This window comes from Helianthus annuus, chromosome 8, assembly GCF_002127325.2.
Source record: "Helianthus annuus cultivar XRQ/B chromosome 8, HanXRQr2.0-SUNRISE, whole genome shotgun sequence".
In the NCBI taxonomy this organism is placed as follows: Eukaryota; Viridiplantae; Streptophyta; class Magnoliopsida; order Asterales; family Asteraceae; genus Helianthus; species Helianthus annuus.
Genome location: NC_035440.2, coordinates 16082823 through 16097124, shown reverse-complemented (window position 1 = coordinate 16097124; position 14302 = coordinate 16082823). Strand labels below are relative to the sequence as shown.

General features: G+C 41.4%; 1 protein-coding gene across 13 annotated transcripts; it reads left to right on the top strand.

The window, feature by feature from the left end:
* Nucleotides 1–5775: 5775 nt before the first annotated feature.
* LOC110872196 lies at nucleotides 5776–9137 on the top strand. 13 transcript variants are annotated; one of them, XR_002554263.2, is made up of 8 exons: nucleotides 5780–6308; nucleotides 6827–7124; nucleotides 7810–7866; nucleotides 7988–8077; nucleotides 8177–8234; nucleotides 8368–8416; nucleotides 8686–8768; nucleotides 8858–9066. XR_002554263.2 is itself a non-coding variant. In XM_022120984.2 (4 exons), the coding sequence occupies exons 1-4, from the start codon at nucleotides 6297–6299 to the stop codon at nucleotides 8015–8017; spliced, it is 351 nt and encodes a 116-aa protein (XP_021976676.1). In that variant the 5' UTR covers nucleotides 5780–6296; the 3' UTR covers nucleotides 8018–8170. The 13 variants fall into 13 exon arrangements, 2 of the variants coding, with proteins under 2 accessions (XP_035832366.1, XP_021976676.1); XR_002554262.2 differs by having other exon boundaries at nucleotides 5781–6308; nucleotides 6835–7124; XR_004864742.1 differs by having other exon boundaries at nucleotides 5778–7124; nucleotides 8177–8202.
* Nucleotides 9138–14302: the final 5165 nt, after the last annotated feature.

Below are 14302 nucleotides of genomic sequence, written 5' to 3'. Positions count from 1 at the left end.
ACCGACAGAATCCGTTAGATCATCTAGTTAAAATATCCCACATGGGAGATAAGGTCTCTGGGTTATATAAGGAAGAAAGGAGATGATCAAGAGGGCAAGGGTTCAAGGTATTACACTAATTACTCTCTTATTTATTCCGACCGATATTCCTCTACATTAAATACACACACATTTATTAGATTCACACCATAGAGAAATATTCCGATGACCATACTCATCGGAATAAGCTTCTCATACTCTCCGGCAAGTTTACTTATTCTCACGCCGGAGCTTGGTCACGGATCCCACCCCTGGGGCCCTCCGTGACGAGGCTAACGGTTTACTTTTTTGTAGCAACGAGGGCTGGGATATTCCAACATCAGTGAAGACCCTTTGAACGTCATCAGGGATTTGGGTATTCGACATTGGCGCCATCCGTGGGACTAAACAGTTTAGCTGGTATTTCCACTCCGAAACTCCGACGTTGAGATAACCCATTTCACGAGAAACAACATGGCAACACCACCAAGCTCACGTACCATCCAAACAGTGCAAAACGATCGTGATAAGGTCACCGTAGAAGACATCACCCACGAGGAGGAGAATGAAAACCAGGTGGAAACCCTTGAGAGAGAGGAGGCCATCACTCCAGATTTTGTTGCCATGCACAGGGAAAAGTTGAAAAAGCATCTTGAGGATCTAGAAAGACAGGAGAGACTTGACAACCTCAGGGCCAGACTATCCTTTGACACACCATCCAACCTGGAGGGGGTGGATCCACAAAGCAAAAACGGTGACAATGACCCTTTAGAAACCTTCAAGACAGCCCTAAGGCAGATGTCCTCGGAGGAGAGAGAGGATCTCATTACAGGGAAGAAATAGAAAGGAAAAGAAAAGGAGAAGGAGAATCAAAGCGATGATAGTCTGGATCAGCCTTACCTCCCTCGGGATGTAGCTGAGATCTCAAAGTTCACTAGGAGGATCGCTGAAGCACCCATGCCCCCTAAGACGAAGCTACATCCGAACTTCGACATGTACGATGGGACAAGAGATCCTGAGGACCATCTCCATGCTTTCAAAGGTGCGGGACAGCTGGGACGATGGCCTATGCCAGTTTGGTGCTACATGTTTGTGCAAACTCTAACGGAGGGAGCCAGACTCTGGTTTGACAACCTTACCCCCGGAGGTATTAACAGCTATGAACAGTTAAGTGAGAAGTTTCTGAGGAACTTTGGCCAACAAAGAAAAGTGATCAAAAACCCAAACGAAATCATGCATATAAGGCAGAGGGACAACGAACAGATAGATCAATACATGGACAGGTTTGTCAAAGAAAGCATGAATATCAAGGATATCCTGGAGGTCATGAAGATCAGCAGTTTCATTAATGGGCTAAAGCACGCATAACTACGTGAAAAGCTAGGGGAGGAGTTCCCACACTCATTTGACAACCTTATGGACAGGGCCAGGGCCTTCGTCAAGGGTAAGGACACGGTCAGCAAAGCTAAAGAGATGGACACTCCGCCCCGAAGGGTCAACCCAGCTGCGAAACCTCCCGAAAAAGGTACACCATACTCAAGAAAACCAGCTCTTGATAGAATGATACATGATAGGACGAGACCCTCGTATTCCCCATGTAGACCTCGGGGAAGAGGCTCATTCCCTTACTCTGACAGCTTCACCCCTCTCACTAAAACCCCAAGCGAAATATTGGCCACTGAGAGGGTGAAGAATTCCTTTACAAGACCACCCCCCATAAAACCAGGGCCAAAAGCACAACCAAGCGAATACTGTGACTTCCACAAGGGATTCGGTCATAAACTGATGATTGTATGTATCTAAAGAGGGAAATAGAGGCCGCGGTAAAAACAGCTAAACTGGCTCATCTGGTCAAGGAAATTAAGGAAGGAGGAGGGGACAGCAAAGGGAAAGATGTGAGGGAGCCTGGAAGGGCAGATGTAGACATGATTCGGATAGGAGATGAATTTGATACCACCAGGAGTGTAAAGGCCAGAATTTTGGGCTCCCTAGACCGCATGAAAGCTCCCATCTTGATGCCACAACTGGAGGAGAATGATGTGCAGCGACTCCCCCTTAACATTTCAGCCATAATAGCCGGCCACAAGGTGACCAGAATACATGTGGACGGGGGAAGCAGGGTAGAGGTGATATATGAGCACTGTTTTCTTAGATTTGACAGGGATGTAAGGGATAGGCTCAAGGAGGACTCTATCCCCTTAGTGGGTTTCAACAACAGTGTGTCACACCCCTTGGGAAAGATCAGACTCCCATTTACCGTTGGGGTAGGGGATCGTGTCCGAACTATAAATCTAACTTTCACAGTGGCCCGAGCACCCTCAAAGTACAATGCAATTTTAGGCAGACCTGGGATTGGCGATTTGCAAGCACAGGCATCAACCCCACATGGAGCTTTAGTGTTCCAAACGCCAAAAGGCTTGGCTTGGGTAAAATCCTCATACGAGGTAGTATCTTCTGTCTCTGAGGGAGAAGTGTTTGAGAAGCCTCAAAAAGATGGGGTAGAAGAATGGGTCCTTTGTGATAGGTTCCCAGAGCAGACAGTTAAGGTGGGAAGCCACCTGAGCGACAAATGCATGAGTGCCCTCAAGGAGCTGCTCCTCTTCAACATAGACATGTTTGCATTTCATCACGGAGACATGACATGAATCCCAAGAAGCCTGACCGAACATCGATTCAATACATATACCTGGGCGATACAAGTGAAGCAAAAGAAACGAAGCATGGGTCCTAGTAAGAGGAGGGCCGACTGTGAAGAAACCAGGAAGCTGCTCAGAGCAGGGATAGTGAGAGAAGTGAAGTATCCGTCCTGGGTTGCTAACCCAGTCATGGTTAAGATGAAAGACGGGGGGTGGAGGATGTGCATTGACTTTCAAGATCTGAACAAGGCATGCCCCAAGGACTGTTATCCCCTCCCGAAGATAGACGTCCAAGTGGACTCCTTGTCTCAGGATCCCCTAAAATGTTTCTTGGATGCTTACAAGGGATATCATCAAATACAAATGTCAATGGAAGATGAGGAAAAAACCGCATTCATCACAGATGAGGGAACCTTTTGCTACACCAAAATGCCCTTCGGGCTTAAAAATGCCGGAGCCACTTACCAAAGGTTCATGAATACCCTCTTCAGAGAACAACGGGGACGAAACCTGGAAGTATATGTCGATGACATTGTCATAAAAAGCCTAACCGAAATGGCCATGATAGACGATATAGCCGAAACCATCCGAGCTATGCAGGATGTAAATATGAAGCTAGACCCTGGGAAGTGTTGCTTTGGGGTAGAAGAAGGGAAATTCCTGGGAGTGGTGGTTACTAAGGGCGGAATCAAAGCTAATCCGGAGAAAACTCAAGCTGTAGCCGAAATGCGATCCCCCAGGTCCCTGAAGGACATTCAGCAGCTGAATGGAAGATTAATCGCCCTGAACCGCTTCTTATCAAAGGTAGCCGACAGGACTCTTCCCTTCATGAAGGTACTGAAGGATTGTCTCCAGACAGACAGGTTTAAGTGGACCTCTGAGGCGTAAACCGCTTTTTAAGAAATGAAAGATTACATCTGCAAGCTCCCCGCCTTAGCCACCTCGGTACCCGGGGAGGATTTGCTTTTATATTCATCTGCCTCAAAAACAACCATAAGTGCGGTCATGATGGTGGAACGAGAGGGGAAGCAGATACCAATATATTTCATCAGCAGAGCGCTATATGCCGTTGGAGAAGTTAGCTTTGGCCCTTTTCTTTGCGTCCCGGAGGCTCAGAAGATACTTCGAAGGGCACAAGGTCACCCTAATGACAGATCAGCCCCTCCAAAGAGTGCTAAGAAGACCGGAACTATCAGGCCGACTGGCCAAATGGGCAGTCGAATTAGGGGAACACTCCATGGAATTCAAAGCCAGAACTGCCATGAAGGGACAAATACTGCCCGACTTCTTGGTGGAGGTCCCTGAAGATGAGGAGAAAGAGCTTTTAAAGTGGGAAGCCCTGGAGAGGGAAGAGAAAGAGAAGGAAGACGAGGCAGTATGGAAACTACTCACAGATGGGGCCTTTAGCGAAGAAGGTAGCGGAGCGGGCATTATGTAGATCAGCCTTGCGGGAGTTGAGCTAACCTACGCCATCAGGAAAGACTTTGAGAATACCAACAACACTGCAGAGTACGAAGCCCTTTTTAGTAGGGATGAGACTAGCCAAAAAGATGAAAGCAAAACATATGGAAGCTAGTACAGACTCACAGTTAGTGGTCAAGCAATACCAGGGGGAGTATCAGGCTAAAGACAACATAATGGCTCAATACGTGTCAAAGGTAAAAGAGACAGCCAAGGCTTTCAAGACCTTCAAGCTAGAATACATCCCCCGCGGGAGAAACAGGAAATCTGATGCCCTCAGCAAGCTGGCCTCCGTGGCGTTTGACCACCTGGCAAGAGAGGTCAAGGTAGAAGTCCTGACCTCCTCATCCCTTGGCACATAAGAGGTAACTGCGATTGAAAATGCACAAGAGACATGGATGACACCAATTACAAGATTCCTCAAAGATGGGACACTACCAGAGGGAGACTGGGCGGCCAGGAAGGTAAGAGTCAAAGCTTTGCAATACGAGTTGATTGACAAGAACTTGAAGTGCATCGATAGTGAAGAAGCTAAATATGTGATTAGAGAAATACATGAGGGGATTTGTGGCATGCATTCTGGGCCAAGAACAGTAGTGGCAAAGGCGATGAATGCGGGATTCTATTGGCCTAGAATGTATGAGACAGCATCAGAGGAGATCAAGAGATGTGACAACTGTCAGGTCCATGCACCCATGACGCATCGCCATAAACACCCAATGATACCTGTGTCAACATCTTGGCCCTTCCAGACCATCGACATAATCGGGCCATTCCCAGAAGGCCCAGGAGGGGTTAAGTATGTGGTGCTTGCCATCGATTATTTTACTAAGTGGATAGAATCAAGAACCTTGGCAAAGATAACCGGGGAGCAGATAAGATGGTTTGTGCTAGACAACATCATCTGCAGATACGGGGTCCCTAGGGAACTGGTGATTGACAATGGTGTTCAATTTGCGGGGAAACCCTTCAGGCCATGGCGCGAGCAGATGCACATACATCAAGTGTTTACCACCGTCACCCACGCTCAGAGCAACGGACTAGTATAAAGAGTAAATCAAAGCGTTATCAAGGGGATGAAAGGGAGACTCGGAAGGAAACAAAAAGGATGGCTGGAGGAATTGCCATTTGTGCTATACGCATATAGGACCACCCCCAAGGACTGCAACGGGGAAACTCCCTTCAGCTTAACTTATCACTACAAAAAAAAAGCCATTCAGTGGCACACATTTTTAATGGCATATAGGTTTTGTGCCACCAATTTTCGTTTTTAATGGCACTATAGGTATTTAACACTTACATTTAGTGGCATTTAACTTTTACGTCACTAATCAAAGCTTTTAGTGGCATTTTGCATATGCCACCAAAATTTTCTATATGTTTTAATGGCACTTTGCCTGTGCCACAAAAATTTTTGAACAACTCAGTTTAAAATTTTTACCATTTCTCTCTTAGAAACCTAAAAATTTCCCTAGAAATTTTTTGTTCTCTTTTATCAAAAACTAATTTCCCAGCCAAAAAGAATTAGAATTTTTGAAACTGAACTCACGTATTAGATAAAATTTAACATTTGATATTTGATAATTAATAATAATAATATATTGATATTGATAATCAATAAATAAACAAATACAAAAATACATAACATCATAACTTCCTTAAGAACATTCAATTATACTTCTTCTAGTTCGTTCATTATTCATACAGGACTATCCTTCATCAATAAACACACTTTGAACCCAGTATCTCCAGAGACCCTAACCCCTCATCGATTCTCACCAAATCAAATTCCCTCCCCAAATCATTTCCATCACCCTAGTTAACGTCCTCCGCCTCGGACAAACATCAGCCCCTCCACTCGAACATCGCTATTTAGGGTTAACATCCACCAGATCCATTCAATTGAAGTAGAGGTACAGATCCTCATAATAACCACAGATCGATTCCGGTACAACCGATTTTTAGGATCGATTCTCAGTTGAATTAAGGATCGATTCTCAGTTGAAGGAGAGGTAGTTGTTTGCCCTATCACCACAACCGCTATAATAATCCTCCTAATTACCTCCTATTTTGTTTAATCTCGTGATCTGCTCTGCGTTTCGTCGATTTCTTCGTTCGGTCGGCTCTCTTGCAGTCGGTTCTTCGGTTTGGACGATCTCAATTCGGATTTTGGAGCCCTAGATGTCCCCTGGTGTAAGATCCGTCACTATTTGATGTTATGTGGTTTGATTTTGTCTGATTTGTATTAATATGATAGTTTGATTACTGTTTCGCTAGAATGTTTTTGTTGATATGCCCTGTAATGATTAGGATATAGTTAGAGTAGTTTTAGTGTAGTTATTGGTTGGTTTGGTAAGATTATGAGATGACTGTGCTATTAGGAATGTGATTAGGCCTGTAATTAGGAGTATCTAGTATTTCTCTGCTTGTATCGTAGAATGTGAGTATGTGAATGTAATATGAGATTGTGTTTGAACTGTGATTGATCTGAATTTTACATTTTTTGTGATGGAAATGTTGATTGTTTAATTTATAGGAGTAAGTTTGTGACGGTAATGTTGATTGTTTGTGTGAGATAGATGTTTGTTTATTGATACATGAAGCTGTTTGTAAGTAGTAGATAGATGAGGGTTATGTTGTGTACCTGTGATGCTTGGTATCCACAAAGTGATTAGACACAATGCCATTTCAATGGTTTAATTTTGGTTTAGTATTTTAGTAATAACTAGAACCATTTCAACTTCACTCTCCAAAAAGAAATCCACCAACCACCAGCACCAGCACCACCACAATGGCGGAAAATCCAAGTCGAAAGCATCGTCGCATAAAGCGCCTTCGTCGCCATTGATGCCACCGAAAGTCAAGGCTCCGTTAGCTCCACCGGTTGGCAAGGCTCTGGCAGCTCCACCGGAAAATGATAACGACGGTGGCCCTGTTACGGACGCTGCCGCAACGTATAATGTGTTGGATTTTGGTGCCAAAGGGGATGGTAGTTCTGATGATACAAAGGTAAGTTTATAAATTTTGATCGTTAATTGTATTTATCAAATATTCATGATGTCTTTATGTGGGCCCTACAATATGAGATTAGATTAGATTGTCAGTGACGTGTGTATGGCAGACGCTTTATAGACTTGTTGATTGCATCATATTTGTATCTAGTTCTAAGTTGGGAGAGAAAATAATTCTCAGTAATTTTATTACTATTATATAATATAAATAAGTTATTTTTGAAATTCCATATAATCATAGGATTTTGAAAACTAATTTGGAATTTAGAAAACATTGTTTTTATCTAACTTTTATTAATTTAAATAAGAATATGGAAAAGTTTCGTTGGTGGATGTCCACCGGATCATAAACGGTAGATAAAAACAAAAAATAGCTAAATGATTATGTAATTTTAATTACAACATACGATTAATCCCAAACCAACATCAGTGAATTGTCTTAATTCTATTTGATTCTTTGAATGTCATCATTGCAATATAGACTGTTTTTTTAAATCTCGTTGGTTAGCAGAACATTTATAAGGTCCTATAAATTTTCCAACAAGTTATCACGATTAAAAAAGTTCTCGTCATTAAGAAAGAAAAAGAGTTAAATGTCATTTTCATCCCTATGATATGTTCAATTATGCCAAATTTCAAATTTGTACTATTTCAGTCCCTAACATATGATGATACCATTTCAGCTTTCAAGACTAAAGTTCCTCGCAGTGGGAACATTGCTAAGCTTAAGCTGTTCAGAGGTCTTTACAATCACTGTCTCATGTTACTTATAGTTTCAGATGTGATGTTAAAACACTGTATCTGGTTGTTATTTTTCTTCTGAATATGAAATTTAAATATTTTTTATGTGCTAAATTACAGATTGGAAGAAGGAGGCTGCACACATGTTGAAATATCCTGATGGACAAATGATAAGCCTTGGAATTGGTGATGCCACCGAGCCTCGCTAAGGTATTATGTTTTATTACCCTCTGCTGAATTTTCTCCCCTGTATAAAACACAGATTTTGTCATTTTGAATGATGGCTTTTTTATTTTTTTTGTTTACCAGAGAGCAAGCACTACTAGAATAAATGGGTAGCTACCAAAATTTGATGCTTTAAAATACGGTAGCAAATGCAAATACAAACCATGCGAGAGCAACATGAAATAGGATATCTTTTACATTATCTCATATGTAAAAGATATCTTTTTATCTGTTTGTTTGTATTAACTTTAATCCACTTATGCATTATTTCTTAGGTGGCTTTTTGTTACCGAAGAAGATATTAAGAGCTTACCTTGCTTCCAGGTATGTGTATGTTTTATTACCCCTTCTCCTTCTAGGGGCGTAACTTCTAGTTAGTGGGCTATATTTTATTAAAAAACTACATCAATAAAAAAAGAGATTGTATGGTTAAAGAATATACTCTCGGCATCTTTTGATCCTATTGATCTATTCACCATATTTTTAGCATTGTTTTAGTTTACTAATTGACCCGTTTAAGATAGAATATAACTCATTTTGACCCATTATAAACTAATGGGAAAGATTCTCATCGTGAACCCTCTTTTCGTTAGGTGATGGCAATATAGATAACTAGATGTATTGAAAGAACCACCCAATCGTTGGCTGAAGAGAGCTTAAAATGATGTCAAAAGAAGTAAATTCGTCTTTTATTAATTGCTCTTACATCTTTAATGGTTGTGGTTATGAGATCTAATCATTTGAACATGAATTGTGAAATTTCAGGTTGAATATAGTGAATTGGCTGATGCAGCGACAATAAGGAGTAAGGGAAGGGAACAACTATGAAGTTGGAAATACGATCGCTAAGAAAGAGTTAACACAATGAATATTTTACTCGCATGAATATTGTGAAAGAGATTCATGAACGCAATGGAGTTTTGAGTTTTTGTTCAAACATTTTTTAAATATTTGTTTTGAATGTTTGATGTTTAGAGTTAGGTTGACACTTATTAGTTATTTATTTGCAAACATTTGAATTGATTATATTATTATGATTTCTACATTTTAGAATTTTATTTTTATTTTTATTTTTATTTTTTAATGTAAATAAATAATAATTGTAATCAATAAAAATTAATATGATAAATAATATGATGTGATTTTTTTGTGGCAAAAAATATGTGCCACTAAAAGCCTAAAAGTTTGGAGTGGTAGAAAAAACAGTGCCACTAAAAGCCTATATACTTTGTGCGGCAGATTGAAAAAGTGCCACTAAAAGGCTTTAGCGTCAGCGCTTCTAGTGGCACTTTTTTTGTGTGCCGCACATTCCTACAGGTGTTTATAGTGGCACTTTTTTGTTGTTTTATGGCACTTTTTGTGTGTCACTAAATGGCATTTTTTTTGTAGTGGACGGAGGTTGTCATCCCGGCAGAGATTGGATCCCCAACTGCCAGAATGAAGCTCAGGGAAGCCGAAAACGAGCAAGACCTCCGGATGAACCTGAATTTGCTTGAGGAGAGAAGGGAAGTGGCAACAGTCAGGGAGGCTAAGTACAAAAAGCAGCTCGAAAGCTATTATAATGCCAAAATGAAAAAACTCAATCTCATCCCAGGGGACTTGGTCTTAAAAGCAAACGAAGCCAGCCTACAGGAGAACACCGGAAAACTAGGGCCCAACTGGGAAGGACCTTACCGGGTTATGTGGGCAAACGGCAAGGGAAGTTGCAAGCTGGAAACACTTCAAGGCAAAGAGGTCCCAAGAACATGGAACCTCATGCAGCTCAGGAAGTACCACATGTGAGCCATAAAAAAATCTTTAAGGAAAAACGACCAGGGAGCCACTTTTGTAATGATTAACTGCTAGTCAGGGGCTTACCCCAGGAAAAAAATCTTTTGTAGAAACTTGTACTGGAGGACTTGGTCCCCAAAAAATGAATGACAATGGACAACTCACTTGTCCCCTTTTGGCAAAATAACATGTGTTATATCAAGGCAGACGTGCCCAGGAAAGCTATAAACCTAATAACAAACAAGCACACGTGTACAAGGTATGCCCAACATACCAAACGCCCGGCTGTGGGGCAAAACAGGGTCTAGCTAACCCAAAGAAAACGGACAAACAGGCGAAAGAAAACATAATCTAACATTATAAACTTGTCCAAAGGTTGTCCTCGAACAGACGATCTTGGTTTACAAAACAAACCATAAAAAAAGGAAAACAAAACAAAACACCTCTGTAAGAAAACTACAAAAGAACCAACACATACACACCGGAAAAGAGAAGCTTCCTATGTATAAACTGCAAAGCAAACATACATGCATTTGATAGGAAATTTTGCTAACCCTAAAAGAAGAACCAGTATACAAACAAACAAGCTAGAAAGCCTAGTAAACTGACTAGTGAAATTTTCACAAAAACGCCATAAATAGCCAAGGATCTCCAAGAGACTCCGGGTGAAAGCACCTGCAAAAAGAGCAACAATCACAACAAGAGCAAGATAGACAGGATACAGTCAAAAGATAGCTAGCAGTCATACAATTAAGTACCAGGAGAGCCCCTACACAAAGACTCTCCCCCCAAGCATCAAAAAGTTAAAAGTATCCTATGGTGCATAATTGTTTAGATTACAACCACATCGAAGCAAGTTTAATGTTCAGAAATTACTGGGACTCATCCCCAGACAAAGGCTTCGGAGAAGATGGACCAACGGGATTCAGCAGGGCTTTCAGCTCATCAATAGAAATCATGGGATGCTCAAGGATCCTTTCAAGAAGGGCAGGAGTTTTACTTCCAAACTCTTTATCCAGTTTAGACAGTCGCTTTTTGGCCTTGGAATTGTAAAGAGGGGTCTCTTTCCTACCCAAACCTTGAGCTGAGTAGGCATACCCATCCTTTAAGCCTGCCTGAACAGACCCTCCAGTAACCTGCATCTCAACACCCCGGTTCAACCTCATCACCAACCTCCACAAAGTCAACTTTGCACAAGAGAAATACTAAAGATGACTACACAAGCCCCAAAAATAAAAACAGACACAACAAATCAAGAGCAAAAAGATACCTTTTTTGCCAAAAAAGGCCTTGGGTCGGACCGTGTAGGAAGGGCTCAGCCCTCCCATAGCCAGGATCCCTTCAGAGAAAGTGAAAGCTCTCGTCGGATTCTCATACATACGCTTCCATTGGACGATTTCGTCAGCAGACAAGATAGGAACACTGTCCTCAATAGCAGCCTCAACATCCCTCAATGGTGGAGACTCTGGTATCATAGCAGCAGAAACAAAGATGAATCTACCCTTCCATTCTTTAGGGTAGGTGGAGGTCGGCATGAAAGAATAACAAGGCCGAGACACGCTATCCTTCCGTTTGGCGAAGGTAAACCAGTCCCCATCAGAAATCAGCTTATAAAACATACAAAACAGGGGAATAGACGGCTCGCCGGAAACAGCCACACAAGATAACTCAAAATGTACCACCCTCATAAACCCTAGAGGATGCAATTGGGATAAATGAACTCCGAAGTGACGTAATAAAGCTATCTTAAAGGAACAAATGGGATACCAGACACCGCAGGAAGAAAACGCCAAAGTGTAGAGAACAATCTGATCCGGTGTACATTCGACCGAGTCATCAGGACCTGGTAATGTAGGAGAGAAACGCTTGGGTATCTTGTAAGTATCGACGAAGGATTCCAAATCCTTTCCCGTCAGGACGGAACGAATCATCGAGCGACTGGTACAACTCATGATCAGGGAGGACAGTGATCGGAAGAATGTAAGGGAAGAAAGAAAAAGGGAGTTGTGATGGAAGTTGAAGGAAAATTCAAAAGGCAAAGAAGATATTTAAAGAAAATAACTGACAAGCAATGGGAAAACCGTCACATCACCCTCATTTCAAATTAAAACCACCCTGCACGTGTTTTAACGAGATTAAACCCCAACCGTCGATTCTTGACGATTAATGACCCTCGAAAAAGAAAAAAAGGGGCACATGATAATTAGCTGAGGGTGGGCCCGCATTCCTAGCCCAAGTAGACCATCCCTGTTGATAATTATGACTCAGCCCTGGATTATGAGATTTGAATCTCATAACCAGAGACTAAAGATGACTTGACGACGGGCCAATAGGGTACCTCATTTACCCGTCTTAGGCTGTTGTCATAAGGGCCCAACAGATAAGGCCCAAAAAGCGGTGATACTTGCCCACTAAGGTTTCTCTTATACGAAAACGGACGGGAAGGAGAAGATCAGAAAACTCAGGATACATTTAATGCATGACATGAAAAGGATCTTTGGCTGGCATCGTACTTCCAAGCCGGAAACAAATGAGACGATAATCCTACCGTTGAGGGTCAGACACGTGTCTGAGCCCCCCGAAGACTGACAGAATCCGTTAGATCATCTCGTTAAAATATCCCACATGGGAGATAAGGTCTCTGGGTTATATAATGAAGAAAGGAGATGATCAAAAGGGCAAGTTCAAGGTATTACACTAATTACTCTCTCATTTATTCCGACCGATATTCCTCTACATTAAATACACACACATTTATTAGATTCACACCATAGAGAAATATTCCGATGATCATACTCATCGGAATAAGCTTCTCATACTCTCCGGCAAGTTTACTTATTCTCACGCCGGATCTTGGTCACGGATCCCCCCCCCGGGGGGGGGGGGGGGCTCCGTGACGAGGCTAACGGTTTATTTTTTTGTAGCAACGAAGGCTGGGATATTCCGACGTCAGCGAAGACCCTTTGAACGTCATCAGGGATTTGGGTATTCGACAATGCCCCTTGCTGATTGAACTGTCACATGACGGAAAACGCTCAATGGTGGGCGCATTATTCACCCTTACCACTACGCATGGTCTAAGTCACCAGGAACTCAAAACATTAATTTCGAAAGTTACCAACATATAGATTAATTAACTTGATCCCATTTGTGGTTGAAGATCAAATTCTTCTTATGATCCTTGCTTCTCCATCGCTTCTCTTAGACACAGAAACCAATTTAGTGTTCGAGTCTCTCTCGAAAATATGTGACTTCAGGCCTTAACTCGTGTGTACATCAACCGCTGGACCCAAATTTCATCACTTAGAGCCCATTTTCGAAGTCAGAGATTTTTATCCAACTTTAACATTTTTTATTTGTTTTCTTTTATGTGTAAAAAATGTGTGAATCAACCAGCGCATTTATTTAGAAAATCACTTTTATATTTTCGTAACGCATTTGTGTTACTTTGGTGGATTAAGTAATGATGAATAGAGCCTAACTTTTTTACAGAGGTATAAGGTTTCAGGACCGGCTTGGGCCAGGTGCAAGGTAGACACTGCACAGGTCCAACCTCCCAAAGGGCCCCTACCCTTAGCCATTATTTATTATGTTTTTTTCAATAACATTAAAAATAATAGGAAACGTATACACAATTAGCCATTAGTTCACAAACAACCGAACACGATCTCTCCTTGCGAAAATTCGCCAACTTTATCAATGCACCCTTAATTAGTTTCCAGTTTAAACTCTTACAAAAATATTGGTGCAGAGAAAAACCGTAATAACTTCATCTACAAATAGGAGTCCGTAATATGTTCACAAACTATTCTACATTTGTTTAAAAATGGCATGTTATGTTCACCTCGTTCAATCATGAAGAACACTTTTATTTTCGTTATTTAGCCATTCATTTGTTATTATAGTTTATTATATAACATAATTATCATGAGCAGCTTAAACATAAAACAAATAATGGATGTTGCTTGATAAATTTTTTTAAATCCACACATAACCCTAAGACTATTTTATATAATATTAGAGAGTTAGGATATACTAGGAAAATGTGTTTTTTAGGAAGCGTAGTAAGTCATTCTAGTCGCTAGATCGTGTAATTGATGGCTAAGATAAAATGGGGGGAATTCACAACTCAATAAACAAGGGACTAATTTGATTAAGGGCAGTGGCGGACCCAGGATTTTTTTCCTGGGGTGCGGAAATTTTTTAAAGATTTTAGACCCCTAGCTATATAAAAAATCGGTTCATAGCGGGTCGGATCGGGTCGGGTCATGTAAAACAAGTAAAAACAAACAAACAAAGTTTCATAGCGGGTCGAATCAGATCGGGTCGGGTCCATTTCATAGCGGGTCGAATCAGATCGGGTCGGGTCCATTCCACAATTGTTTTTTTTTTAAATCATTATTATGGTCTATTCAAGCTAATATTTTCTTTCTCTTCCAC

Coding starts and splice junctions, on each gene's coding strand:
- LOC110872196 (XM_022120984.2), top strand. Junction 7,125..7,809: donor GTAGTTCTGATGATACAAAG/GTAAGTTTATAA, acceptor ATACCATTTCAG/CTTTCAAGACTAAAGTTCCT. Junction 7,867..7,987: donor TAAGCTTAAGCTGTTCAGAG/GTCTTTACAATC, acceptor GCTAAATTACAG/ATTGGAAGAAGGAGGCTGCA.